General features: G+C 29.7%; 6 protein-coding genes across 9 annotated transcripts in view; 3 read left to right on the forward strand and 3 right to left on the reverse strand.

Annotated features, from left to right (window-relative positions):
• The window catches only part of LOC107066598 (uncharacterized), a 141,914-nt gene extending 139,570 nt beyond the window's left edge, over positions 1-2,344 (reverse strand). For both annotated transcript variants that reach the window (XM_089177860.1, XM_089177858.1), the window contains exon 1: positions 1,984-2,344. The gene's annotated coding sequence lies outside the window, so the exon portion shown is untranslated. The remainder of the gene's footprint in view (positions 1-1,983) is intronic.
• The window catches only part of LOC107066474 (sodium/hydrogen exchanger 9B1), a 39,887-nt gene extending 34,016 nt beyond the window's left edge, over positions 1-5,871 (forward strand). The window contains exons 1-7 of one of the 2 annotated variants that reach the window (XM_015321125.2): positions 3,100-4,081; positions 4,198-4,370; positions 4,525-4,643; positions 4,807-4,968; positions 5,065-5,211; positions 5,285-5,386; positions 5,602-5,871. In XM_015321125.2, the coding sequence (XP_015176611.2) occupies positions 3,381-4,081; positions 4,198-4,370; positions 4,525-4,643; positions 4,807-4,968; positions 5,065-5,211; positions 5,285-5,386; positions 5,602-5,871 (1,674 nt within the window). In that variant the 5' untranslated portion in view covers positions 3,100-3,380. Of the gene's footprint in view, positions 1-3,099; positions 4,082-4,197; positions 4,371-4,524 lie in introns of those variants that run through there. The other variant, XR_016178387.1, reaches the window with a different exon arrangement.
• Positions 5,863-10,360, reverse strand: Tsr1 (Tsr1 ribosome assembly factor). Its single transcript, XM_089177866.1, is given in 13 exon segments — positions 5,863-6,162; positions 6,259-6,466; positions 6,593-6,703; positions 6,788-7,051; positions 7,141-7,364; positions 7,447-7,653; positions 7,741-7,813; positions 7,816-7,908; positions 7,988-8,233; positions 8,321-8,518; positions 8,618-8,864; positions 8,972-9,245; positions 9,316-10,360. Coding segments are annotated over 13 exon segments (2,418 nt in total). The 5' UTR covers positions 9,431-10,360; the 3' UTR covers positions 5,863-6,004.
• Positions 10,361-10,648: 288 nt separating this feature from the next.
• Polr3K (RNA polymerase III subunit K) lies at positions 10,649-11,334 on the forward strand. 2 transcript variants are annotated; one of them, XM_015321449.2, is made up of 2 exons: positions 10,649-10,872; positions 10,967-11,334. In XM_015321449.2, the coding sequence occupies exon 2, from the start codon at positions 11,011-11,013 to the stop codon at positions 11,332-11,334; it is 324 nt and encodes a 107-aa protein (XP_015176935.1). In that variant the 5' UTR covers positions 10,649-10,872; positions 10,967-11,010. The 2 variants fall into 2 exon arrangements, with proteins under 2 accessions (XP_015176935.1, XP_015176934.1); XM_015321448.2 differs by having other exon boundaries at positions 10,650-10,877.
• Tcs1 (Threonyl-carbamoyl synthesis 1) lies at positions 11,196-12,197 on the forward strand. Its single transcript, XM_089177886.1, has 2 exons — positions 11,196-11,336; positions 11,405-12,197. Exons 1-2 carry the CDS (start codon positions 11,310-11,312, stop codon positions 12,170-12,172), a joined length of 795 nt encoding a protein of 264 aa, XP_089034012.1. The 5' UTR covers positions 11,196-11,309; the 3' UTR covers positions 12,173-12,197.
• A 155-nt stretch (positions 12,198-12,352) lies between these two features.
• On the reverse strand, positions 12,353-25,311 carry lili (LMBR1-like protein lilipod). The gene is made up of 10 exons (XM_015321446.2): positions 25,049-25,311; positions 24,893-24,958; positions 16,325-16,589; positions 16,129-16,229; positions 15,904-16,030; positions 15,753-15,821; positions 15,533-15,662; positions 15,096-15,444; positions 14,781-15,012; positions 12,353-14,633 (listed from the first exon to the last, which is right to left on the reverse strand). The coding sequence occupies exons 2-10, from the start codon at positions 24,950-24,952 to the stop codon at positions 14,395-14,397; spliced, it is 1,572 nt and encodes a 523-aa protein (XP_015176932.1). The 5' UTR covers positions 24,953-24,958; positions 25,049-25,311; the 3' UTR covers positions 12,353-14,394.
• Between the last annotated feature and the right edge of the window lie 184 nt (positions 25,312-25,495).

The raw sequence follows: 25,495 nt of genomic DNA on the forward strand, positions 1-25,495 counted from the left end.
TTTTTTTAAATCGAATATAAACATCTCTAAATCATTATCAGCTTTTATCTTTTTCACCCATTAGCGGAATCATATCGAGGATCTCTTCTTGGTAAAGTGTAATAAAAAAAGGAAAAAAAAGAAGAGAAAAAAATCGGAAAATGTTAAAAGACAAGGATCTCTCAGTTGGAAAAAAAATAGAAGAAGCAGCACGCGAATTAAAGGATTCCCCACCTGCCTACCTGCCTGCCTGCCTACCGGTGGTTGGTTGCATCACCACCGGTTGGGTTGGTTGGTGGATATGCACCACCGGTTGGTTGGTTGGTGGATATGCACCACCGGTTGGTTGGTTGGTGGATGTGCTGCTACTGCTACTGCTGCTTCAAGAGGGATCAATGAACAAGTTCAATAACCTTAAATCCACTTGACGTCCAACCATCCCCCTTCCCTCCTATCGCTAAGCCAAAGTACTTCGTTTCAACAACCAAAATAGATATTCATTTTCGAATGGTGCTATTTTACTACTAATGATTCTGGACTTGTGAGAGAGACTAATTCAATAACCGTCGCGTCTCGATTGCCCAAATCGTATGTTAAAGTTCAAAGACCCTTTTTATTTTTGTCAATTGCATTTTATTGATAATCAAGAAAATGACTGATGCTCTTCCTCAATTTTATCAAAGTAAGAAAAAATAATGTCTTTCCGATCGTAACCCTTCCCCATCTCCTACCCCTAACTTATTTGCATTTCTTTTCTTTCCTTTTTTTGTTTCTTTTTGTTTAAAATCTCGCTAGAGCTTTTTTTCTTCTTTAGACGAATTTTCTTTTAACTTTGTCGATTTCTTTTTGTTTGTTGTTTTTTTTTTTAAGTATTCTTACGCGATTTAATTTAAGACTTTTTTTAAATATCTGTGCTCGTTATTTTTCATTTTAAATGAATAACTTTAAATTTTTTGCTTTTGATTGTAATGTTAAAACGTGATATTTTTTTATATATTTAAATAACGAAGATTTTTAAATATTTTTATATATCAATTTCTAGAACGAACAATGATAAAAATGAAAATAATTTAGCTCATATATATAAAAAATATCACGCGCGCGTGTACTATTTTTTAAAGAATATTTGAAATTAACGAATTCATATTTTTCATATAGTTAAACGCGTCGATTATTAACTAAAATTAAATATAACAAATGATTTAAACTTTATATAGCAAATAATTTCTTAACTCTGTCGAAGAAATAATTATAAGAGAATATTTCATTATATTAGTCCAATATAATTATATACATGTATACAATTAGGGTAAACATTATTTAAATATAAAAAAGGAGAATGCATGGTAATTATTAAATAACTTGCAAGAAATGTATAACATTCATTGGAACATTAAAATATATACATACATACATGTATATATAAAAATATTATCAATGATAAAAATAATTAAAATATGTATACGCATATTCCTAGAATAAAAATAGAATCATTTAACCTCAAAAATATGAGAGGACATGTTGTAAATGAAAAAAAAAGATAAAAAAATACCAACCAAATACTAGATTGCTTTTCCAAGTTCTCCTCAGAGTTCTAAGGATCAATAATCGAAACCATAAAAGGTGAACGGATTAATGTCGAACACACTATAATAATAAAAAAAAGATCATCAGTATAATACAGGTAGGTGCAACAGGAGAAATAAAAACAAAAAAGAAGAAGACAAATATATAAAAAGAAGCGTGCGTTTATTTGTCAAAAAATACCACCTGCATAACGCGGGTAGTTGCACAATAGAGAAAAGAAAAAAGAAATTAAAAAACGTTTAAATACAAAGGAACGATAAAAAAAAGAAATTATTGCATAAAAAATAAGAAAAGAAATACATATAAAAAGAAAATTAAATGCCACACCTGCATAAAAGACATTTAAATGAAAAAAAAAACAATCATAAAGAAAATGATTATATGAAAGATGCATTACAAAAGAAGAAGCTTACTGACCTCGTCCACGTTAAAAAACAGGAGCAGAACATATCCAAGGATAATCGAGAGCGTCTGAGAAAATTAAAAAAAAAAGAGAGAGAGAAAAAGGGGTAGTAGAAGAAAAAGATATTAAATGTTTCACATCAGTCGTCGTATTACTTGGAACGAGGGAGAAAGAAAAAAAAATAAAAATGATAATAAAAAGAACGTAAAAATGACCAAAAAAAACTATGCGTGTGTGCGTACGTGTGTGTGCTCGCCCGTTTTTACGTAAAACATGGATTTTTGAGAGAAAAAGAACAAAAATTTTATTTGTTGCACTCGAAATAAAGAAATTCAGCACGATCGTGACGAGCACCGTTCGCAAACTGAATATTCCTCACTCGCGCGAACCTAACCCCGCTCGGTGGGGGATGTTGGCTGGGGTAAATGATCCGCAAGAGGGCGCAAAAGTCTCTCTTAGAATCCTTAGGGGGTGAGTGCTAATAGCAATCTACAGACGTCTACGAAGAAAGAAAAAAAAAAGAAAAAAAAGAAAAAAATAAACAAGTTTACGCCAACCGAATGGATTGCCATGATGAATGATAGCCTCCTCTCTCACCCCCATCTCCAACCTCTAGTCTCTCTACATTTCTTTTTTTTTCTTTTTCTTTAATTTATATTACTTTTAAAATAATTATTTTAAAAAATTATTCTCTTACGAACAAATACATATATATATATATGTGTACGCATCAAAAGCAAACGAGAATGTTGATCAAAAAGATATAATTGACGATAAAAAAAAAGAAAGTAATTTTTTTTTTTAATTAAAATAATAATCGTTAAGAGCTACCGTGATAACAATCTCATCGATAAATATCGGTACGGTCGATAAATTAGAGAACTGTTTTAATTACACGTTCAATTATACATATCGATTTTATCAAAAGTGTAATTTTTTATCGACATTTGATATTTTTATATCGAATTTTGAATTCTTCCGTTTTTCTTCTTACGATTAAATAAATGGCAGAGGTCGAAATTTAAACTGACAGTAAATAAGTAATCAAATATATTGTATCTATCGAGAAGCGACACGATAAACTTTTGTGTATGTAGGTGTGTGTTCGTGTGTTTGCCTATCCTTTCATTGAAATTACTATACAAACTCTATAAGGAGTTCATCCCTTTCATCCCTCTTATTAAAAAGAAACTAATTTTAAAACTGGGAATCGATTAGCTTGAAATAAGAATTCTATTCTAAGTACAATCTTACATTCCCTTTCGATGAAAAATACGTAACCGTTGTAAAATATTATTCAATTATTTATCAAAAGCTTCCTATTTCTTTTCCAAATCCTCATATATCGATGAACAACAAATCGTTAAAATATCAAAATATCAAACAGGTGATGTAGCTCTGATTCGTAAAGATGAATTTAAAAGAAGTACGCAATAAAAATGTACGTTCATTAGAATCCGAGGAGGACCATAACCAGGAAAACGAATACGAGGAAGAAGAAGAAGAAGAAGAAGAAGAAGAAGAAGAAGAAGAAGGAGATGAAGACGACAATACGTGTTGTTCTCGAGCGACATTTTGCAATCCAATTTTGCGCGAAATCGTTGTAACCGATTCTATTTCAAAATGTTTTGACACATTGGAAATAACTTGGGCTAATTTGTTCTGGTTGACAAGCATTACAGCGATGATATTGATGACTTGGATTACTTTATTCTTCCTTCTCGGTGAAACAATGTTACCTAAAGGCAAATACTTCGGTCTCTTCGTTATTGTTGTTTTTTCTTACTTACTTGGATGGACCCTTGCTTATATTCCTTATGCCAACCTTCCACCCGTTTTTGGTATGCTACTAGCCGGTATAATCGTGAGAAACACCAATTTCTACAACATTAGACAGGAATTTGGCGTCAGGACGATCGCGAAAATACGAACTTTTTGTTTGACCTTTATCATGATTCGTGCTGGTCTTCAATTGACCACCACGCCGATTCGTCGACACCCCCTTTTCGTAATGGTCCTTGCAATCCTACCCTGTACCATCGAGATGCTCGTTCTCGCTATTTGTGCCAAATATATCCTTGATTATCCTTGGAATTGGGCTTTTATGACTGGGTAATTAAAACGCGCAATTTTTTTTGTGCCGATTTCTCAAACCTGTTAATAAAATGCTATAAAAAATAATCGAGAAATGATATTAAAATAAAAAAATTATTATTTTGATTATCTAGTGCAATTGTTGCCTGTATGTCACCTGTTGTCACTGTCAATTGTATGCTAGCACTTGCTGAACGTGGCTTTGGTGAAGATAAAGGAATGGCTTCTTTAATAAGTGCAGCTAGTTCCATCGATGATGTACACATTCTCTCACTTTTTTCTGTTTTCTATGCCTCCGTTTTTGGTGGTAAACGAATACATTATAATATTACTTACTCAACTTACAAAAAGTTCTGTTTTCTTTGTTTGTGTATTATATACAGCGCAAATTCATCTGATAATTTTCTAATAATTTAACTAATATATTAGTTCGTAAAATAAAAGAGAATAATTTGTTACAGAAAAACGTCTAACAAAATGGTGGTCGTATATACCAAATGGTCTTCGAGATATTATCCTAGGTGTTTTAACAGGACTCCTTCTTGGTACTTTCTTGGCTTTCTTCCCTCATCGTAATCACGTACAATGATTTTTATTATTTCTAAAATATAATACTTAGATTCGAATTGTTTTATTAAATAATTGTTATATTTAGATCAATGTTAAAAAAAATGATACGTAATTTTGTTTAATAACAAAATCGAATTGATTTTAATGTAACATTTTATATGTAAAAAATTTAGAAATATGCAACATGGTACAGATTATCAAACTTGGTAATAGCTGCTTTAATGTGTACCGCATCGACATCGAAACTTCCAGTTTCTGGTGGACCGTACATTGCTATTATAATAATGTCATTTGTTGCTATCACGGGATGGAGAATACTAACAGTATCTTATAACGTAAGCTTTTTTTATCGTACATTTATTAATGTAAAAAAAAATGAGGCAAAAAGAAATTTAAATAGAAGGAAACAAAAAAAACATTACATGCAACAGACAACACCGCTTAGAAAAGCAACATATTTCCTTTGGCACTTTATGCAGCCTGTTTTGGTCGGTGTTATCGGAGCCGATATTGATATTAAGGATTGGTCTTTATCAAGATTTGGTCTTTATTGTACTTGTATACTCATCGGTCTAATAGTAAGCTTTTCTTTGTAGATATAATTAATTACGACGTAATCATTCATTAATCTTGGAAAATTACTTTATTTAGACACGTTGCATCACCGCTATTTTATCAACGATCAAGACTCACTTTTCTTGGAAGGAAAAACTTTTTATCGCTCTTGCTTGGATACCTAAGGGTACTCTTCAGGTTGATATTTATTTAATCTATTCTTAATGGTCTTAAAAATAATTGCTATTATAATTGTAAACATTTATTTAATGATTTATTTTTGAATATTAATTGTCGATAATACAAAAAAATCAATTTTTTCAAATTGTTTCATTTAATTTAATGTTATAATTACTGTTATATTCTAAAAATTAGGAAAAAATAATTGAAAAAATTCATTACAAATTTTGTAGGCAGCATTGGCACCAATGGCTTATCAACGAACAACAGAAGAAGATCCAGAACACATCGAACTAGCTCTCGACGTAGTTAGAATTTCAATCGTAGCTATAATATTTTTAGCACCACTAGGTGCGATTATTATGATGATATCTGGCCCTCTTCTATTAAACAAAATTACCATGGAGGAACATGAGAGAGAACGTCGGTTGAGTTATCTTCGTATACGAAGCCTACAACCTGTTAGGACTCGTAAAAGAAGAAGAACCAACACATCTGTTTAACTAATATTATATAATAAATGAGTTAATATTTTTCAATAAAATCGAAATAAATCACATTACTTTAAGCTATTTAGTTATTAAATCAACATAAATTTAAGTTATAATTATTTACATTTAAATTAGATTTTCATTATTAATCTATCATCATACTATCATCTTTATTTGATAGTTGAGTCAGAAATAATGGTTCATAAGTCCATTTGGGAAATACCCGTTTATAAAGATTCATCAATACGGTGTCCTGAGATTTCAATTGTCCGTTAAAGAAACATTTCATATGACCGTGCGTACCTGTAAATATCCCCATTAAAAGATTTTAATTAATTTAGTTCACTTCTGTATCTTCCTTAAATTGTACAGCTATAATAATTGAGATTTGTATTATACCTAATGGCTCTTTAATGTGTCCTCTGCGTCCGTATTTTGTCCTAAGTTGCACGGGTTTAAACCAATTGATATCTTCTCGATTGAAAAACATAAATCTCACTATAGCAGAATGTTTGTGTACTTTAAAGGGATGCCCGCTGAGAACCACCCTTTTTACGACAATTCTGTCTGGATTGGCAGATAGAACACTTCCACTAGCAACTAAATCCTTAAAAAAAGAGAGAATAATGTTTCCGTTAATATGTTAAATACCATGTATAGTGTATTAAGTGACAATTACACTATAAATGTATGAGTCAAATTTAGTTATTATTACAAAAATATTTTTACTTACTAAACTACCATTTTTTTGTTCAATGTAGCATAAAACTGGGCACGGCGGGAAGATAATTGGTGCATACATGCTCGCGACTACAACCATTTCTGGACGGAAAAATCTCTCATACTAGAATAGGATTTAATAAATTATTTAATATCTATGAATTATTATGGTTACTGGCTTTAAATATAATTTTATTTAATAATGTACCTTGTGTTTAGATCCGTTTGTATGTTGGCTGAATATTGGACAAGCCGAAAATCTTCGGAACCCGCATTGGAACACTAATCTTTCCTTAGACTTTATAGCTTGTTGATAGATATTAGCGTGTTTTAATACAATATTTATAAGAGACATTTTTTGTTCATTTGGAAGTAATCCAAAGACGATTATTGGTCGTTTGTCTAATATATTAAGTTCAGTAAAAATATCCCTAGGAACATTGGCAACATGAAGTCTAATGTACCAACCAGGCTGTATATAATAATATTATTATTATTATTTTTATTTTATTTAATACACAAAAATAATTATAAAAGAGTTTATCTATTTGTTCTACTTACCAAAGCTGTATCCATATCCTGACTCTCTTTAAATATTCGTTTACGCGTTCGATCAAAATTTTCAAATTGAAATATTCGTGCATATTCCTGTGGTAAATTTTCCTTGGGATCCCAAGGACTTGTACGAAATGATTCAAGTCCACGATACTTTTGGAATCTAACTTTAGCCAACATATTCTGAGGTGTGTCTACTTCGTCGGGAAATTGGGCGTCCAACTTTGCTCCTGTTTATATGAAAATGTTATAAAATATTATAATATTGTACAATTAGTAATTTAAATATTTATATACGCATTTCAAACTTACGATTTATTTTCTCCATAGCTTCCTTTTCTTCTGCCATGTCGATATCCTGATCGTATTTACATTCATCAGGTGCTGCCTCCGATATCGTTATAGTTTCATATTCTTCATCGTCGGATGCCATGTCAGCTTCGCTATCTGCATGAGAATTTGCACCGTCCACGGACATTTTATCTTCGGATTCGTTCTCAGAGTATTCGCTCAAATCTTCTACAATAAAGTAATAATTTATAAATAAATTAGAAATATCACGTCAGACAATATATATTATTGTTAAATTATATAACATGTACACACCAGCATCCTCATCAGGAATCCAAGCTGCTTGGTACGCAGAGGTTCCTTTCGGTACCACTTTAACAATCTTTTTTTCCGAGCAGCCTCAGCCTGAGCTAATTCTTCCTCGGTTGGCCAAGTTTGTTCTGCATCCATTAAATCTGGTATATTTTCACTTTCAAGAGATTCCTAAACACAATTATATATATAAATCCTCTACGTTTTAATAAAATTTAAACGAAAATGCATGTATCAAACAGCAACTCACCTGTTTTTCGGGATCTGCATGACCTAGTGTTTGAGAAATTAAAAATTCATTATTCTTCATATCAATTTCATCGGATCCAGATTGTTTCCGCGGTTTATTCTTCTCGATCACATATGGATTATCAATGAGATCAATTTGTAACATTTGAAAATCATTAAAACCAGGGATATGTATTAAACCATTCACAGATATTGGTGAACCTTGTAAATAACCTGTGACTAGTAGAGTTCCTTGATTATCCGAATTCTGAAATAAAAAAAAACTTTTTATCAAACACTATTGATTAATACTTGATTATACAATCACATTAGAGAATACATTTTCTATATGTACCTCAGTAGAAACATATTTTAATTCATCAGCTAATAAGTATGGTCTTTTTGTTCTGTAAGTTACGGTTCTTTGTTTTTGTGTAGATACCCGCCGTAAAACATTTAATGAATCAGTAGGGGTATCCAAGAAGAATACTTTTTCTTCTGGTAGACACTTTGAAATACTCTGTGCTACACGTTGTTTATAATCTTGACGTTTCTATGATATAAAATAAAATACATTAGATAATTCTAATATATTAAATAGTCATAAAAATGATATAAGAATAGCTTATAGAGAAACTATTTGTATATGTACCTTGAAAGGGAGTTTGTCTACATTGGTAGCAGCAACGATAGAAGTAGGCAAACCTTGTAATAAACAAGATTTTAATATTTCATTGCCCCAATCATCTATAATTTCTTCTCTTACGGTCCCATCTACCGTATTAGTAGCAGAAGTAACAAATAGCACAGTATTTGCGACCTTAGCTGCATCCAGCGTTCCGAAAACGTTACCAATAGGAGGAACGATTATTGAGAAACGTTGTTTCATTCTAGGTATGCTATAAAATATAAATAATAATTATATTACCATTATTTAATCATAGATATATATAACAAAAAACTTTTAGAACCATCTATAATATATATTAAACATATAATAAATTACTTTATATGAACAATACCACAGGGACTTATATAAGAGTTTATAGTATCATCTGCATTTTTCAATTTGTGAACAATATTTTCTAAATCCAAATCTTCTTGCAATGGTATTATGCATATGAGAACAGGTGCAGAGTTGGATCCTCTACCAAGATTTCGCTTCTGTTCTAAAATTTCTTCCATTTTTTTCTTTCTTAATTGCAAAGACTGATGTCTTCTATCATCTTTGTTTAAATTCTTATGAATTTGTTTGGATATTACTTTTACGCTTTGCTTGCCTGCGTACAAATAATAAAATGTTCAATTATATTTTCAAATAAATATTATTTTACCTCACCTTAATCATACCTTTAACCTCATTATTGATGACTCCTTTACTTCGGTGTCTTCCTGTTTTATGTGCTTTATTAGTTTGCTTAAAAACCCCCGGTCTATGAGTTTCTTGATTCTTCGTTAAGCCCATTTTTTTTAATATTGCATACAATTCATTTATTATTCTCAACTAATTTAATGATAACGTAACACACACTACGTTTGTGTAATACACGTGCATTTGAATCCAAAAACTTGCAACAAGTATGTTGGTTATGTTTACACAGTGATCCCAGAGATTTTAGTTCGTCTGATCGACACAGGGGCGTAAAATTATCGTACACACCGGAAAATTATCGTACGCACAGGAAAAATTTTGAATTTGTTGAATTTTTCGGATTAGATTTTCAAAATCTGGAAAAATTGTCCAAGTTCCAACTTTTTTCAAAGTTGATGACCTTTTTTAGTCTTCAAGTTCAAAAAAGAATCGTAAATCAAAAGCTATCGTAAATACGGCGTACGGCAGGGAGAAAGACCAGATCGTACAGAGATCGTACAGAGATCGTACAGTGGTGGTTCTTTCTTTTTCAAGCTTCTCGAGATATCGAATCAAAATCACAAGTTGAACCCCTTTACCGTTCTTACTTACCCCGTTGGCAAAATTTGATGAGTAACAAAAAAAAAAGGTCATCAAGTTTTCGAAATTCCAAATTGGACAGTGATAATTACCGTAAAATCGAAAATTATCGTACAAGCTGAATTTTGGATCGTACAAGGCTTCAAATTATGTGACGCGTACGATAATTATCGTACGAATGAGATCACTGTATTTACAGGAAATTATATGGCGCAACAATCGTTCGACCGACACTAGTGAACAGAGAGAGAGCGGTAGAGGGAGTAGTTATGCATTTCCTGGGATAATTTTTTTCCTGCTGCATTTATTCGGCAGCCAGCGATCCCATTCGTACGATAATTTCAGGTCCCGTACGATCCAAAATCGTGGCGTACGATCCATTTGGAATTTCGAAAACTTGATGACAAATTTTCCAAAGGTGCACCCCCACCCCAACCCTCACTCCCACCACCACTCCCACCACTCCTCCTACCACTCCCACCATCACTCCCACCATCACTACCACCGCGATCTCCCGGCGAACGATCGTTTTTATCGTTTTCATGATAGGGTTTGGGAACTTGATGGGTAAAAAAAAAAAAAGGTCATCAACTTGAAAAACTTGGAACTTGGACATTTTTTTCGACTTTTTCAAAATTCTGTCCGAGATTTGTCGGATTTCAAATTTTCCCGGGGCGTACGATAATTTTCTGCCGCGTACGATAATTTTGCGCCCCTGTGTCCATCAAACGAACTAAAGTCTCTGGGATCACTGTCGGCAGCGCTTAGAAGTCAGTAAACTAGTTACAAGTTTATTATGATATCTCCGGCATTTTTTGTATTTATTTTAAAATAAGTACAAACAAATAAACATTTCTTTTTGTAATTACTTGTTAAGTATTGAATAATTATTTTCATCTAATATAAGTGTTTTTACAAAATTACCTTGCACGTTAACGTGTGTAAGATTTCTATATGTAAGGTTAGAATTTAATTTTACTTTCTGATGAAACATTAATATATAATTGCTTTATTAATGAATCTTATTTATTATTATTCTTTTCATTTCAGAAATACATGTATTTCAAGAATACACATTAAAGGCTTAAGTAGCTATGCTTCTTTTTTGTTCCTCATGCGGTAATGTACTTTACATTGAAGAGCATACTTCATTGAGATTTTCATGTAAAACATGTCCTTATGTTTTCAACATAAATCGTAAAGTTAGTTATCGCACTTATCCAAAATTGAAACAAGTGGACGACGTAATAGGAGGAAGTGCAGCATGGAAAAACGTTGACTCTACAGATGAACGTTGTCCAAAGTGTTCACATCCACGTGCATTTTTCATGCAAATCCAAACGAGATCAGCTGATGAGCCTATGACAACCTTCTATCGTTGTTGTAATCCAAAATGTTGTCACAAGTGGCGCGAGTAAAGGTATTCTATAATTTTATTTTTTATTCGTATCATCAGATTGATTGGGATTTCCCTTTGATTTGTGATAGTTGTATTTGAACATGAGTCAGAGGAGAACAATTATGAATCCAAAACATATGGGTCCTATGAAAGTATTTTTAAATGCAGCTGTGAAACAATTAGAAATGTTGGATCCGGAAGAGAAACATTGGTACGTTGGAGGTAATAGAAGTGTTGCAACAGCAGTAGAATTGTTAAAGAAAGGAGAAATTATTGCTATTCCAACTGATACAATTTATGGATTTGCTGGTAGCATAGAAAATGATACAGCTATAAAGAAGTTATATGAAATTAAAAAAAGAGATGAACATAAGCCATTGGCTATTTGTATTGATAATGTTAATGAAATTCATAAATGGGGAATTGTAGATGAATTACCACCCAGATTGTTAGAAAATTTATTGCCAGGACCATATACCATTGTATTGAAACGAACAGAAGCATTGAATCCATCTCTAAATCCTGAAATCAATAACGTTGGTATCAGAGTACCTGATTATAAATTTGTCAGATCTGTTGCTAAAATAATTGGACCATTGGCGCTTACCAGTGCTAATGAAAGCAATAAATTAAGTAGCGTGCATCCAGAAGAATTTACCGAGTTATGGCCAAAATTAGGAGGAATATTTTACCACCAAGCGGATTATAATAAAGGACTCAATTTATCAAAAAGAAAAGGCTCTACAGTAATAGATTTATCGCAAGCTGGCCATTACAAAATATTGCGAAAAGGTGTCAACTCAACACATTGTATTAATTTGTTACATTCTTATGGATTAAAATCTTGTAAAGATTAATAATAAGCAATTAAATTTTCAAAAATTTACATTCATTTTTCATCGTCCAACTGATAATTTTAATTTAATATATAATTTGAATTTAATCTTTCAATTTATTTAACAAATAACAGTCATATGCGTTTCCACATGTAACGTTGTCTATAAATTTGAAGGAATTTTGAAAAAATTTTAACCGCGTTTCGTTTGTTTTCATAAAATTATATGTGCAATTATACGTACACAATAATAAATAACATTATTTACATACTTTTCTTTTTAACTACTATGATACACATAAAATAGGAGGATAAAGTATTTTATGATGACATTTATAAAAAATTTCGTACCCCACATTATAAAAAAATGTTACATTACTTATTATACGATAGAGATGTGGCTCCTACAAATTTACTAGATACAAATATGTTACAGCTTTTTTCTTTTTTTTTTTATCAGCGTAAACTTTCTTTATGTATATGTATATAATTTATAACATCGCGTTCATGCACATGAACGACATCGTTTTCAAGAAAAATATAATAAAATACTTTCGTGTCAATAAAATACCAATAAAACGCTGTTTCAGTTCAGACGAAGTAATTTTTTGTTGTAAGAAAAGAAAAGGAGAAAAAAAAGAAAAAAGCAAGAATATTATGACATCACATTAGAAGAATGTATAATAACTAAAGTGTAAAAATCAGTACACTTTTTATATATCCTGAGAAACTATATCTTATATACGTAATATATAAAAAATATGAGTATGTTAGTGCCAGTGCACGTCTTAATATTGTATTGTCTTCTTGACGAGATGTATTATCACATAATATTGCTGCAAAAAATCTAAAAAACTTACCTAGCGCTAATACAGATGCTACAGTCATGGATACAGAAGATCTCTAAAGCTTTTTCACGTGTAAAAATACATATTTACTTAAAGATTTGCCATTCTCTTAAATATTACTCAGTTGATTCTATTTGGATATATATATATATATATCAATCGCGCTTATTATAAACAGGATAAATAATAATATTTATTTACCTCCTGTCCATTGACTCTAAAGCATTGCGTTGCAGTCTGTCTATACATGCATATAAAAATGCATTTTATTCATTTATATTTATATTTATAATTATAATTATTATTAAATTCGAAGGACAACGAAATTAATCGTTCGAGACATATCATTTACTTTTACAACATCCTCCTTTTCTTACTTCTCCTCCTTTTCCTCTTCCTCTTCCTCTTCCTCTTCCTCATTCTCCTTGTAATTTGTTGTCTTATTAATTTATTCATTTCCATTGCATATTTATTTGATTCGTAACAAGGCAATTTCACGATAAACAAAAATTACTAAAATGACATTTTGTCTTGTTTCTTTTTTCTTTTTCTTTATGAAATTCATAATAAGAAATAAATAATTATACAAAAAATCAATTGATACGCATGATTTTTATACGCGTATTAATAAACTTTAAACGAGCTAAATTTCCAACAAATTTTGTATTACGCGAGAAAAGGTACAAATTAAAAAATAATTTTTTTAAAAATTTCATACTACTAACAAAAGAAAAAATTTCTATCAACGACCGAATTGATATAAGAACAAAATTATAATTATTTAAAAAAAATCTAAAGTACGTTATTATGTAACATATGCAATACACGAAAATTTAAACATTAATTCGATACTTCCAAGTTTTATCTTTAACGCAATACTATTAGCTCGTCGTCATCGTGACTATCTTCCATATATTTATTTTTTTTATTCATTAAAACACTCGTAAGATAGATGTATTATTATACTTCGAATAAATAACAATTGTGATAATAATTATATAATTAAATCGCTAGCACTATACTCCGACAACATCAAAATTATTTTATTTATTTTAATAAACTTCTCACTTTCTTGCCTTTTTTGGTCTAATATAGAAATTTCGAAATAATAAATAAACAGTGCTAGGTGAAAGACACGTTGTTAAAAATCTAACATTTTAATTGCGATCGAGTGCAAATATTTTTAAAAATTCTTGAAGTTGCATGATCTTGTTATGCAATTCTTATACAAATCAAGAGAAAATTTTCCTGTATCGTTATATCATAAGGGGTATATTTCATTGCTTTTCTCCTTCTTCTTCTTCTTCTTCTTCTTCTTCTTCTTCTTCTAGGTAAGCAATAAATAAGAAATATACATTTATGTTATTAATTCCTTATGATATATATATATATCAGTCTATTCTTCTTTAGTAGAAAACATCGCCGATGAATTCTTCTTTCCTTCTCCTTTAAATATACCTACGAAACTACTCCTCAATCTTGCATAAATTTCTTTTCTCACCGTTGCCGTAAATTTCGTAACTAAACAACTGATAGCCGCTGTAGCAAAAATTAAATTGTACAATAATACGAGTTTAAAGTTGCCAAGCCATTCTATACGACCAAAGTCACCCAGCAGATCAAAGTTCGTCATTCCTGAAATAATAAGATATTTGATTTAATGACGTAGACTATATTATCAACATTTAATTGAAGAATTTAAAATGACGGACTATACGTGGGGTATAAGAGTCTCAAACGTGTATTGAACAAAATCGATAAGTCCATATATTAATTGTTTACCTAATATTCGGGAGAGCAGTGGTAACGCTGAACTGAGTACAAGTAATAGAACGCAATTGGCGATGAGATGGGTGAGTGGAGTGGAACAAAGCCGTGGTTGTACCCGTCTAACTCCTGGAAGCGAATAAAGTCCAATCGCACTTGTCGCAGCTAAATAAAGTATCACTGAGACTTCAACAATAGCTCCAATGGGTCCGAGTTTTGACAATGAACTAATACCCAATGTGAATTGCTATGCAATTTAAAATTATCGTTAACTATAACTTTTCAAATAATTTTCAATTAAAAAATATATAAGAAAATCTCGATACAAACCCTCGTACTCAATGGTAGAGCTTTAATACCGATAAGTAGTTCCAAGGTATTTTGAACCGCTAATAAGGCCGTGGCAGTGGATAGAATAAGTAGAGCGAGCATTGCCAAAGGATAAAATAGTGTTCTTCGTACCCACCAAGTACGCCTCTGTTCATCTAAGATTTTTCTTTTTCTTTGAACATCTTCTAATCTCTGTGTCAGTCCACGTTGAAGAGCGCCATTTCTCAGGCACATTAAGCCAGGACTCAAATTAAGAAGTTCGTCGTCTTCGACCGTTGCATTACAATTTGGTAGAGACATTGGTACTGGGGAAACATACGATTTTCCCGTTGCTTTTGCATGTTGGAGCCTACATCGAGAAAAAAGAAAAAATTAAAGATTTGATACATAAAGAGAATGGGGAAAAAAATAAAAGTAGATACATAATTCTTATTAACCTTCTTTTAATGCAATCCTCTTCTAATCTATATGCAAAGAACTCTTCGTCTAGATTTTTTAGGAACTGAGGTTTTACTAGAAACGAGCCCACAACGCCGAATAGTCGTACAAATCCAATCGGGGTACATACTAGGGGAAAAACGAATATGATTATTTTATTTATATTATTTTTTCCTCCTTCATAAAATTATATAGTTTTACTTATTTAATAATACTTACTTAACAATAACATTACACCAACGAAAGAGACGCAAGAATAGAGGAAGGGTAAATAATAACTCCATATATCTGAAATTGTAATTATATACATTTAAATAAAATTACTAGTTATTCTATTATATTTAATTCCGACATTTTTAAATGAACTTACTTAAGGATGTATGGAGACTAGATTTTTGATAATCGATAAGAGCAGACAAAACATAAGCCATGCCAAGTACAAGTGTTCCCAATAAACACAAGACTGTTACGGTTTCGTATACTCTGGCCATAACACCCTGCAATGCCAAATTTCATTAATTAAAACAACAACAATATTTTATATATATATATATATATTAAATAAATAATATATTTTCCTTAAATCAAGATTTACTTTTTTATAATAGAACCCTTCCGATTCCGTGAATAAATATGCGAATGGTAGAAACACGAAGAGAGATAGATTGGAAAATAGGAAAACATGATTCCAAAGTCCTACAAAATAAAATGATAATATTTCAATATGTACTTATATTATATATATTAATTAATTATATATAAAACAAAATATTTATCAAACAAAATTGTACCTTGTATGAGAGAACTGTTGAGCCACTTAACGTAGTAGCTATTGGGATACAATATGAGAACCTCGTTGCTTGCGATAGACACGGGTAATAACAAAGTCGCCCCGATAGAAACTGCCAAGGCGACTGTACACAACAAAAGGCTGATCCTATAAACGGTGGCTTCATCTTCGTCAACTGAGAAATAATCTTCTCGATCCCTTCGACGAAATCTTGCAATAAGTGCGTAACTTGAAATGCATAGTAGAAGGAACAAAAGGAGGAATATCTGTATAAAGAAAAAGGGAAAAAAGAAAAAACAATAAGAAAAATGTTATAAAAAGAATCGAGAGAAAAAAAATGTTGCTTAACAATGTACATCATCAAACACATTGTGTAATAGTTATAATGCATATATATACTGCATACACATGATATTCTATTTATATCATTTTGTGGATCGTGATCTTATTTATCACATATTGCATTGTTTTTTTTTATTTCGTTGCTCTTGCATTATATTATAATTACGCTTAATTGCATACTATTACTTTATAATCGATTCATTCGATTTGATTTGATGTGATTTGGTCATATTCATGAATGAATTGTAACGAATTAGTGTTTAATCAACACGAGAGTGTTAATGTTCGTGTTGAGTGGGGGAAATTATTTATATGTTTTATCTTCTATATGTGTATAAAAAAAGGTAATTTTCTATATAATCTTTAAATTTTAATTTCATACTCTATCTATACGTCCTCATATAGATTCATATATTTAAATTCATATATCTAGTTATATTTCAAAACAAATATTAATGCAATCTAGTTATAATTTAGTTATTTCAAAATAAATAATAATGCAATTTAATTATAATCTAATTATTTCAAAACAATAAAAATGCAAATAAAATGACTATTAATCGTTATCCATCATATAAATTTATATCGTACAAGATATACCAGTAATATATTCAAAAATAAGGTTACAATACACGATGTAAACGTGAAATTTTACAAGCTTATTTTTGTTATCTTTATCTAAATGTAATTTTAAAAACTGCTTATATTTAAAAGTTATTAGATAAGGATACGTGAATCGATTTAAAATATATAATACCTGTGTGCAATGATGCTTAAACATATATGAGCAGTTTATTTTGAAAGTGGCCTAACTCCATTTATGTTCGAATCGAGATATTGAAGGGTTTGCGTTTTAATGCAATTAAAAATGTACGTACAGGATACTAACAGTCATATTGCTTAAGTGTATCTAAGAGTGTTAAATTTATAGTTCCAATAAAAATAGTGGCAATTATTAAGTGAATAATATGCGTTTTCTAACCACGAATGGAGTTAGGACACTGTCAAAATCAACAATTTGATTTGTTATAAAATTTCGAAGGGACTTAACTCCAATCAACATAATTTAAGATGCTTCAAATTGAAAAAAACAATACTCAATTTATTTTACATATCTTTAAAACACTTCAAAAACATAATTTATGCGATTCAAACGATTATTTAACTACATCAATTACAAAACAATTTAAAGCTCATTTATATTTTACGTGTGTGAAAGGGATTTGAAGAAATCATGATATTCTGGTGGTATATGTCGTAGTAGGTTCATTATGTCCTTGAATTTTGCTGCTGTAATTTGTCTAATATTTTCATACAGTGGTGTCAATATAATATTGTCGAAATTTTTTGGTCTACCCAGACGTGTTAATAAATTCAGGATTTTCAAATTTTCATTCTCATTCATCGATGTCTTATAGAAAATTTGATACCGTTAATTTCTGACAAAACGCATTTAAACATATTTTTAGCCAATTTATCGATTCTTCGTTAGAATTCTGTACCCTTTTAAAAATTGCTTTTTCTAATAATTTTGTTCATACAAAAATCTTCTTGCTTCATCTCATTTACAATAAAGTTATTACTTTTCCGGCACTTTCTGATAATATAATAATCTTTGGGGGATAAACGGTAAATAATTTTTGTTTAATAACATTTCTACCACGCCAAAATCTCTATCATTATGAGTAATTAAGGATAATCGGAAAATAATAATTGACAATTGGAGTTAAGCATTTCAAAATAAACTTTTTCATCGCTTCATTAATCAACAAATTTTCGTGTTACAAAATTTTGATAATTTTTAATATATTAGTAATAAATTGTGCTTCAGAATGAAAAAATCATGTAAAAATATAGCTAACTCGATTTTTTTGGAAAATGGAGATAAGCCACTTTCAAAATAAACGTCATATTTACATACGTAAAGGATTAACCGGTTAGTTATGTCGTAAATAATAATCAGATGATTACGCAAACGAAATTAATCGAACTCTTTAGAATAATTGTTGTTTTTACTTACTTATTATGATAATTACTTAATAATAATAATAATACAAATACAGTTTGATATATACAGTTTTATAGATAGATAGAATTTAGAGCATAAAAACTTGAGGATTTTTTATCTATGATAATCGTTAATTATTTTAATTGATCAAATTGTTATTAAAAATTAAGCAATATTACGGAGAATTTTTGATAAAGCTTCAATGATAAGATAAAAATCCGTTTAGATTGACAACAATGAGTGAAATGAAATCACGAGAATACAACAAGTGTACTTTCTTTTTTTCTTTCTGCAAAATTGACTGGAGTTATCAATCTTTTTAATTTTTTTTTTTTATGTCAAAAGTATGTTCTTGCAACACAAAAAAAAATTAGAATGTACAAAACAATTGTTGAGATGTACGATTCAGATCAAAGCTATCGCTAACAGAAGTTAAAAAAAAAAAGAAAAAAAAAAGAAGAAGCTCCTAAATGTTATATTCTTCAAAACTTTTCTTCTAGTTTCTAGTAGTAAAAGTTCGCGTGACTCATCTGATATAGTCTATAAAATATTAAGCTGTTTGTAAGTAGTAAATATGTAGGTCAAGTACGCACGTGACAATATAATAATTAAATTCTAATAGGAATTATTACCAACAAAATTAAGTTGGAACACGTGAAAAGGATCGTTCTTAAAGAGGCATTGATAAATTGAAAAAAAAAAAATTAATCGCACTTTTTTCTATAGACAAAAATAAATTCTCTTATAAATATTAATTATTTATCTAAAGTCAATTAAAATTTTGTAATAGCCATTAGATTTTTCAATTTGAAACGTAACACCTATAAAAAGATTTAAACGGTTTATTTGTAATGCTTACAGAAGAGCCAGCTTTAAGAAGAAATAAGTAAATAAATAAATATAAAAAAAACTTAACTATGACACAGATATAGCAGATAATTATTTTATTATATTTACTTATTCCGTTATATATATCTTAAACGCGTAGAATTTATGTTAAACCACTTTTAGATACTTCAGCTGAAATAAAGTATACTTATTTTCATCGCGAACGTTGCCCCGATTAAATGTACGCCGAAATTCAAATCATCTTTTCATCGTGTCGTGCCAAAGGCTACTTTTATGCACGATAGTTGATATTATTTACCTAACATAAGTGAATACGCAATTATTACACGAAATATATTTTTATTTCAAAGCTCGCATTTTTCTGATCTCACATTAAAATACATTTAATTCCCTAATACGAATAAACATTTTTATTCAAAATATGTGCAGAAATAATACAACAGGTAACTTTCAAAATATACAGAAATTATGTACACATAAACTATACACCCATACACATACGTAACATAAAAAAACATCCAATATTACATGTGCAAATATAAATTAAGATGCGAAGAAAAGTATTTAGCGTATGTGTGTTCTTCTCGATAAAGAAACTAAACGGGTCTCATTCGAGTTTCGTTTCGTCTCGTCTCACACAACAGTAGTAGTAGTAATAGTAGTAGTAGTAGTAGTAGTAGCATAATTTAAAATTAACATAGAGGATAATAATAATGGCGTGTCGAGTGTTAGAACAAAAACGCGAATCCGTGTCGCTTTGTATGAAGCCCGATTATTTTCATCTATTTTTTTCTCTCTTTATTTCTTGACATTGTTTCTCGATTAGTTTTATTGATAACCAATTTAAATGACGAATTTATAATGTTATCTTTGACTTTGAACACTTTCTAATATTTAATTTAAATTTAAAAAAGTATTCAACATCATCCCCCCTCCCACTAAAGGAGAATATTAACAGATAATAAATAATAAATAAAAAAATAATAATAATAATAATTCTATAACAAAATAGTAAAATATTCATTCGTGTAAAACACGGGATTCCTCGAACTTTACTCCCTGGTTGACTCAGTTTTTTACCCAACCTCTTCTGCGGGTGGGGGTAAGCAAATATTTTTGCGACTATGAAATGGAGATAAAAAGTGATAAATTTGTAAAATACAAATACTAGTAAATCATATATATATATATACATATATATATACACAACATTTATTCGGATAAATAATTATTTGCTGAACATACTGTATTTTAAATTTAAACGACCCTCGCATTTAATTATGCAACTTTTAATGCTAACTTAACGAATCTATATATGAGGATTACGTACGATACTTTAAAAATAAAAGAAAAAAGAAGAGAAAAAAACCCTGACATAGAATATCCATCGTCATACGACTATCTATCAATGCGAAAATATTGACAAACAGTTAAAATAATCAACAGAAACAAATAATTGTTATTTTAAGTATACTATTGAAAATAATATTTAAAAGATAATTACTGTTAAACAAAATTTTTTGTATAAATTACTGAACGTACAATGTAATCGTTAAAAATATAAAAAAAAATAGCTATATCATTGCTCGTCTCGAGATAACCTCATGAAATATTATATACGAAAAAATTATAACCTTGATATACTAAATAAATTTACTAGAGAAGCTTTGATAGAAAATACTAGTAAATTAATGACTCTGATTAAATCATTTTATCGAACTACTAGTAAAAGAGTAGTTAAAAACTAAATAGAAACTTGAAACGTTAAATGTAAAATATATATTTGCTGGTAGTATTCTCTTCTTCTTCTTTTTTTTTCCTTTTTCTCCTCTTGTTTCGGTGCCAATGCGTATAAGACCATGAGAGTGGCATAAACAGACTTGGATGTTAAAAAAAAAAGGAAAAGAAAAAGAAAAAGAGATTGTATTAAAAATATCTATTCTGTAAGAAGGATCAATGACAACAAACATCTTGATTTCTATAAACATAATGTTATAATGTATATTTATAAATTGCTTTTACTTTTTTTTTTAAATCTCACGTTAACTTGTTTTTTAAACCGCATCCCTATAAAGTTAGAGAAAGAGAGAGGAAAAGCTCAGGTATCGTTGGTTAAATTTAATCGTGTTGCATAACTGAAGGAAATAAAGAAAAACAAATAATAAATAAAACAAACATGGATAGAAATGTTACAATTAAATATTTAATATTTAATATTTAATATATATATATGATAATATAATCCTTTTATAATTTCCTAATTATTTTTAATATATATAAAATTGTATTATATTAAATATTAAAAATTGTAACTACAAAAATATAATTTAGTTAATTTGTACATTACGAAACGACGATGACCAACGTAGTAACATAAACGTATAGATATATTGTCAACCACCGATACCTGACGTGGCGTTTAAAACTATGTTGACTGACGTACACGTACACCTGGGAGGAAGTAAATAAAAAATACGACATTAATAAAAAAAATACAAAATTAAACATAGAAAGATATGTATATACTTTGTAGAAAGTTACACTTATACACTATGTGTATATATATATATACACATCTATCAAAAATTAGCACATAAGAAATTTCCGCGTTTCACGTGGCAAAAAGAAATATCAGGAGAGGTAAGTAAAGAAAGAGAATAACGGTGTTTCTCATTGGTTTGGATAATCAAACGAAAAACCAATGATTACTTCTACTCTTTTATGAGACTCTACTCTTGATATTCGTGTCAGTTCTTCTACATTTGATTAATATTTCTGCGAATTTATTAAGAGAAGAGAAAACACACCAATGATCGATCATCTTTTAGATCAGAACATTTAAAATACACGACAGAAGAAGGGTTTGGTGGAGAATTGGACGTTTATGGAATTGCATTTTGTGATTTCTTTCTTTCTTTTTCTTTTTTCTTTTTATTATCATTTCCGTAATTTGCTAACTTTAATGTAGCAAGTAGATAGAGGCTTAGGGGGTCTGTTAATCTACGTTAAAAATGTGGAAAGAAAAACCGGTCGAAGGCTCGAAGAAAGAAATGGCTACTGGTCAACAACATTATGTATTTCTTGAGAAACTTATTGCGATAAAACAGCACCATAACGTTGACAAGATAATCATAATTAATTTTTTTTAATATGTGTCCTTCATTCATCATTAATTTTTCTTTTTTTTTTATTTATTATATATAATACGAGATGTATATATTTACATATAATAATTATATGTAAATATTAATTATTTTTAATTATGTGATAATTACACTAGTTTCGTTCGATTTTTATCTTGACCATTTAATTAATATATTTCGTTTTATTTTTCGTTTACAAAAATGTAAGAATCAATCTCGAAAACAAATTTTAAAATTTTACCGCCAGAGGACTCCGGAACGGAGACATTTTTAATTCGTCAAACTTAAACGCCATGATTGCAAATTTAATAAGAAACAATAAGTAAATTAAAAAGTAAATCGTAAAATAATCTGTTTCATTAATCGAAAAAAATTGTAAATTAAATTATTTCTAGAAAAGTATACCGTGCAAATTGGCTAATGAGTAAAAACAGGAAAAAGAAAAAACATTTTAGTGCTTAAAGTTATTATGGAGATAATCGATGCATGTGTAAACTTAAAAAATAAATTAGTTTTTTACTATACCTGAGGTCTTTTAAATTTTAACGGTAACGGAGTTTATTTCCTATATAAAAAAAAAGTACCGTTAATTTTATACTTTGGAACTAATAGAATTAAACTCAGGTCTAGATTTTTTTACTTTACCTAATTATTGATTCATGATAGGCAAAAAGACAAAAGTAAAAAATTACATTTGATGAATGGTGATAAATTCACCAATTAGTCATTTCATTTTGATTAATGAATATTAGCCATTATTTTAAATCAGATTGTTCGTTAATCGATGAATAATCAAAAATTGATATTGACAAAAAGAATTGTCTGTGTCTTATGTTATCATTTAGATTATCTTACGATACGAATTTTATGTTGAATGATTAGAAATCGAAAAAAAGTAATACTAACGATTGAAATAAATAGAAGAAAAAAATTACAAATAAAGAGAACAAAATATGTGCAAAAATCGTGTCGCATAATTTCCAAACAAAAAATCGAATTATATCGTTTTATATATATATATATATATATATATATATATATATATATATATATATATATATATATATATATATATATATATATATATATATATTCAAATCTAATTTTCTATTGGGTGGGACTAAATTTCATTGGGTGGGAATGTAGGGGAGAGTTTTGCCGGGAAAAATTCCCGCCGACGTTGGAGTCAAAATCCTTTTTTACACTTTCAAAAATATTAATCGACACGTAACTTTTTTTGTGTAACCCCAATGCTTAACAATTCACAATCGTTTTATCGTGTGCACTTTAATATCTTACATTGAAACGTGTTATCAAACGCTATATAATACGTGCTCAATCATTCATACATGGAATCTACCTACATTCGAGGAACACAGGAAAAGTTTATGCAATTTAACACAAGGATAATCATCAACGGTAGTATAATAATTCGTAACTGATATGAAATTGTTTGTTTTTACGATAAGTTTTGTCGTCACAATTAAAAAAACTTTACTTTATTTAATATTTTGTTTAAATGATAATCCCAACAATTCGTTTTTTTTTAGGTTTATTTGAACGGAAGTAGAAAGCTTTACGGTGAAGGAATTTTAACGTTCATCATTAATATCAGATTTTGCGACTCTAACGAAATCATTATGAATGAAGATTGGTGAGTTCCTTATTCTCCCCCACCCCGTGGTTACTTCTTATAGACAATAAATATACTAGAGTTAATATCTTGCTTCGTCGTTGTCGTCGTCGTTGAACGAAGAAAGAAAATCGTTAGTTCAGGGTATACTTTAGATAAGGAAAAAAAGAAAAGGGGGCAAAAGGAAAAGTCATTAAAAGAAGCGGTAGAAAGAAAAAGTCTCCCCCTCTTCTTCTTTTTCTTTAATCACGTATCCCGTTCGAAACGGGAATGCTTACTATTTTCGTATTGAAAGAAAAAAAAACAAGAAGTAAACTATGTAAAGAGAAGGAAAAGAAGATACGAATAATATAAATATAGAAAATAAAAATTAATCTAATTAAATATACGCGTATATCGAACAATTATCCAAATAAAATCCAAATGATGTTTGATATTTAAACATTTTTACGGTTTTTTTTGTCATATGAATTTGTGCATTAAAACGCACCCATCGAACATCGAGTTTCGCGATACTTTTAAGGGTAGCCCTTAGAATCAATAGAATATAGGAAGTATGTTTTAATGACGATTAATGGTTTAATTTGTACTCACGATATTTTCTCGCACAGTATTGTGAAAGAGTTGCTCCCTGAGGTCAGCCTCATCTTCCATCTTCACCTGTTTGTCAAAAGATTTTTCGTAACCAATTGTATGTTGGTAGATTGGTTCGACATTTTTCTATTATACCCTTTTATTACATCGACATACTTTTATCGTAGCATATCATAACCAGAGAGAGAACTACGGTCTCATCATTATTTTCCCGTATCACTATTTCTCTTCTTCTTTGTTTGATTTAGTTTTTATGTAATATTCGCTTCTCTCTTCTCCTTGTATCTTAACATCCGTACTTTTTCACGCACTTTGTCCCGATTTTCACGTAGCTTGTCCGTAACTTTACACGCTCATTACGTACATAATCAAATAATCTAACCTAGCTCGTTGCCAGTCAGACACTGACAACGTCTAACGTCTTCTTCTGTCGTTTCGTTTCTTTTACATGCGTGCCATCTACATAGCTAACTGCATTACCAACAGACACTAGAAGCGCGCTTTTTGAATTGATAAATTTCTTTTGTTTTTATATATTAAAATTGTAAGAATGATCTTTATCATAAAAATCCTAATTAAAATAATTTTTTTATACATTAAATA

The sequence above is a fragment of the Polistes dominula genome, unplaced genomic scaffold, assembly GCF_049000335.1.
Source record: "Polistes dominula isolate Pdom_NZ unplaced genomic scaffold, Pdom_raw_medaka contig_24, whole genome shotgun sequence".
NCBI lineage: Eukaryota > Metazoa > Arthropoda > Insecta > Hymenoptera > Vespidae > Polistes > Polistes dominula.

What these genes read in the sequence shown, in the direction of transcription:
- Polr3K (XM_015321449.2), top strand. Translation starts at nt 11,011, where the DNA reads ATGCTTCTTTTTTGTTCCTCATGCGGTAATGTACTTTACATTGAAGAG.
- Tcs1 (XM_089177886.1), top strand. Translation starts at nt 11,310, where the DNA reads ATGTTGTCACAAGTGGCGCGAGTAAAG. An exon ending in CACAAGTGGCGCGAGTAAAG is followed by an intron (nt 11,337 to 11,404) that starts GTATTCTATAAT and finishes GATTTGTGATAG; the next exon opens with TTGTATTTGAACATGAGTCA.
- lili (XM_015321446.2), bottom strand. Translation starts at nt 24,952, where the DNA reads ATGGAAGATGAGGCTGACCTCAGGGAGCAACTCTTTCACAATACTGTG. An exon ending in TAGTCTCCATACATCCTTAA is followed by an intron (nt 15,822 to 15,903) that starts GTAAGTTCATTT and finishes TTACAATTTCAG; the next exon opens with ATATATGGAGTTATTATTTA. An exon ending in GAGGATTGCATTAAAAGAAG is followed by an intron (nt 15,445 to 15,532) that starts GTTAATAAGAAT and finishes TTCTCGATGTAG; the next exon opens with GCTCCAACATGCAAAAGCAA.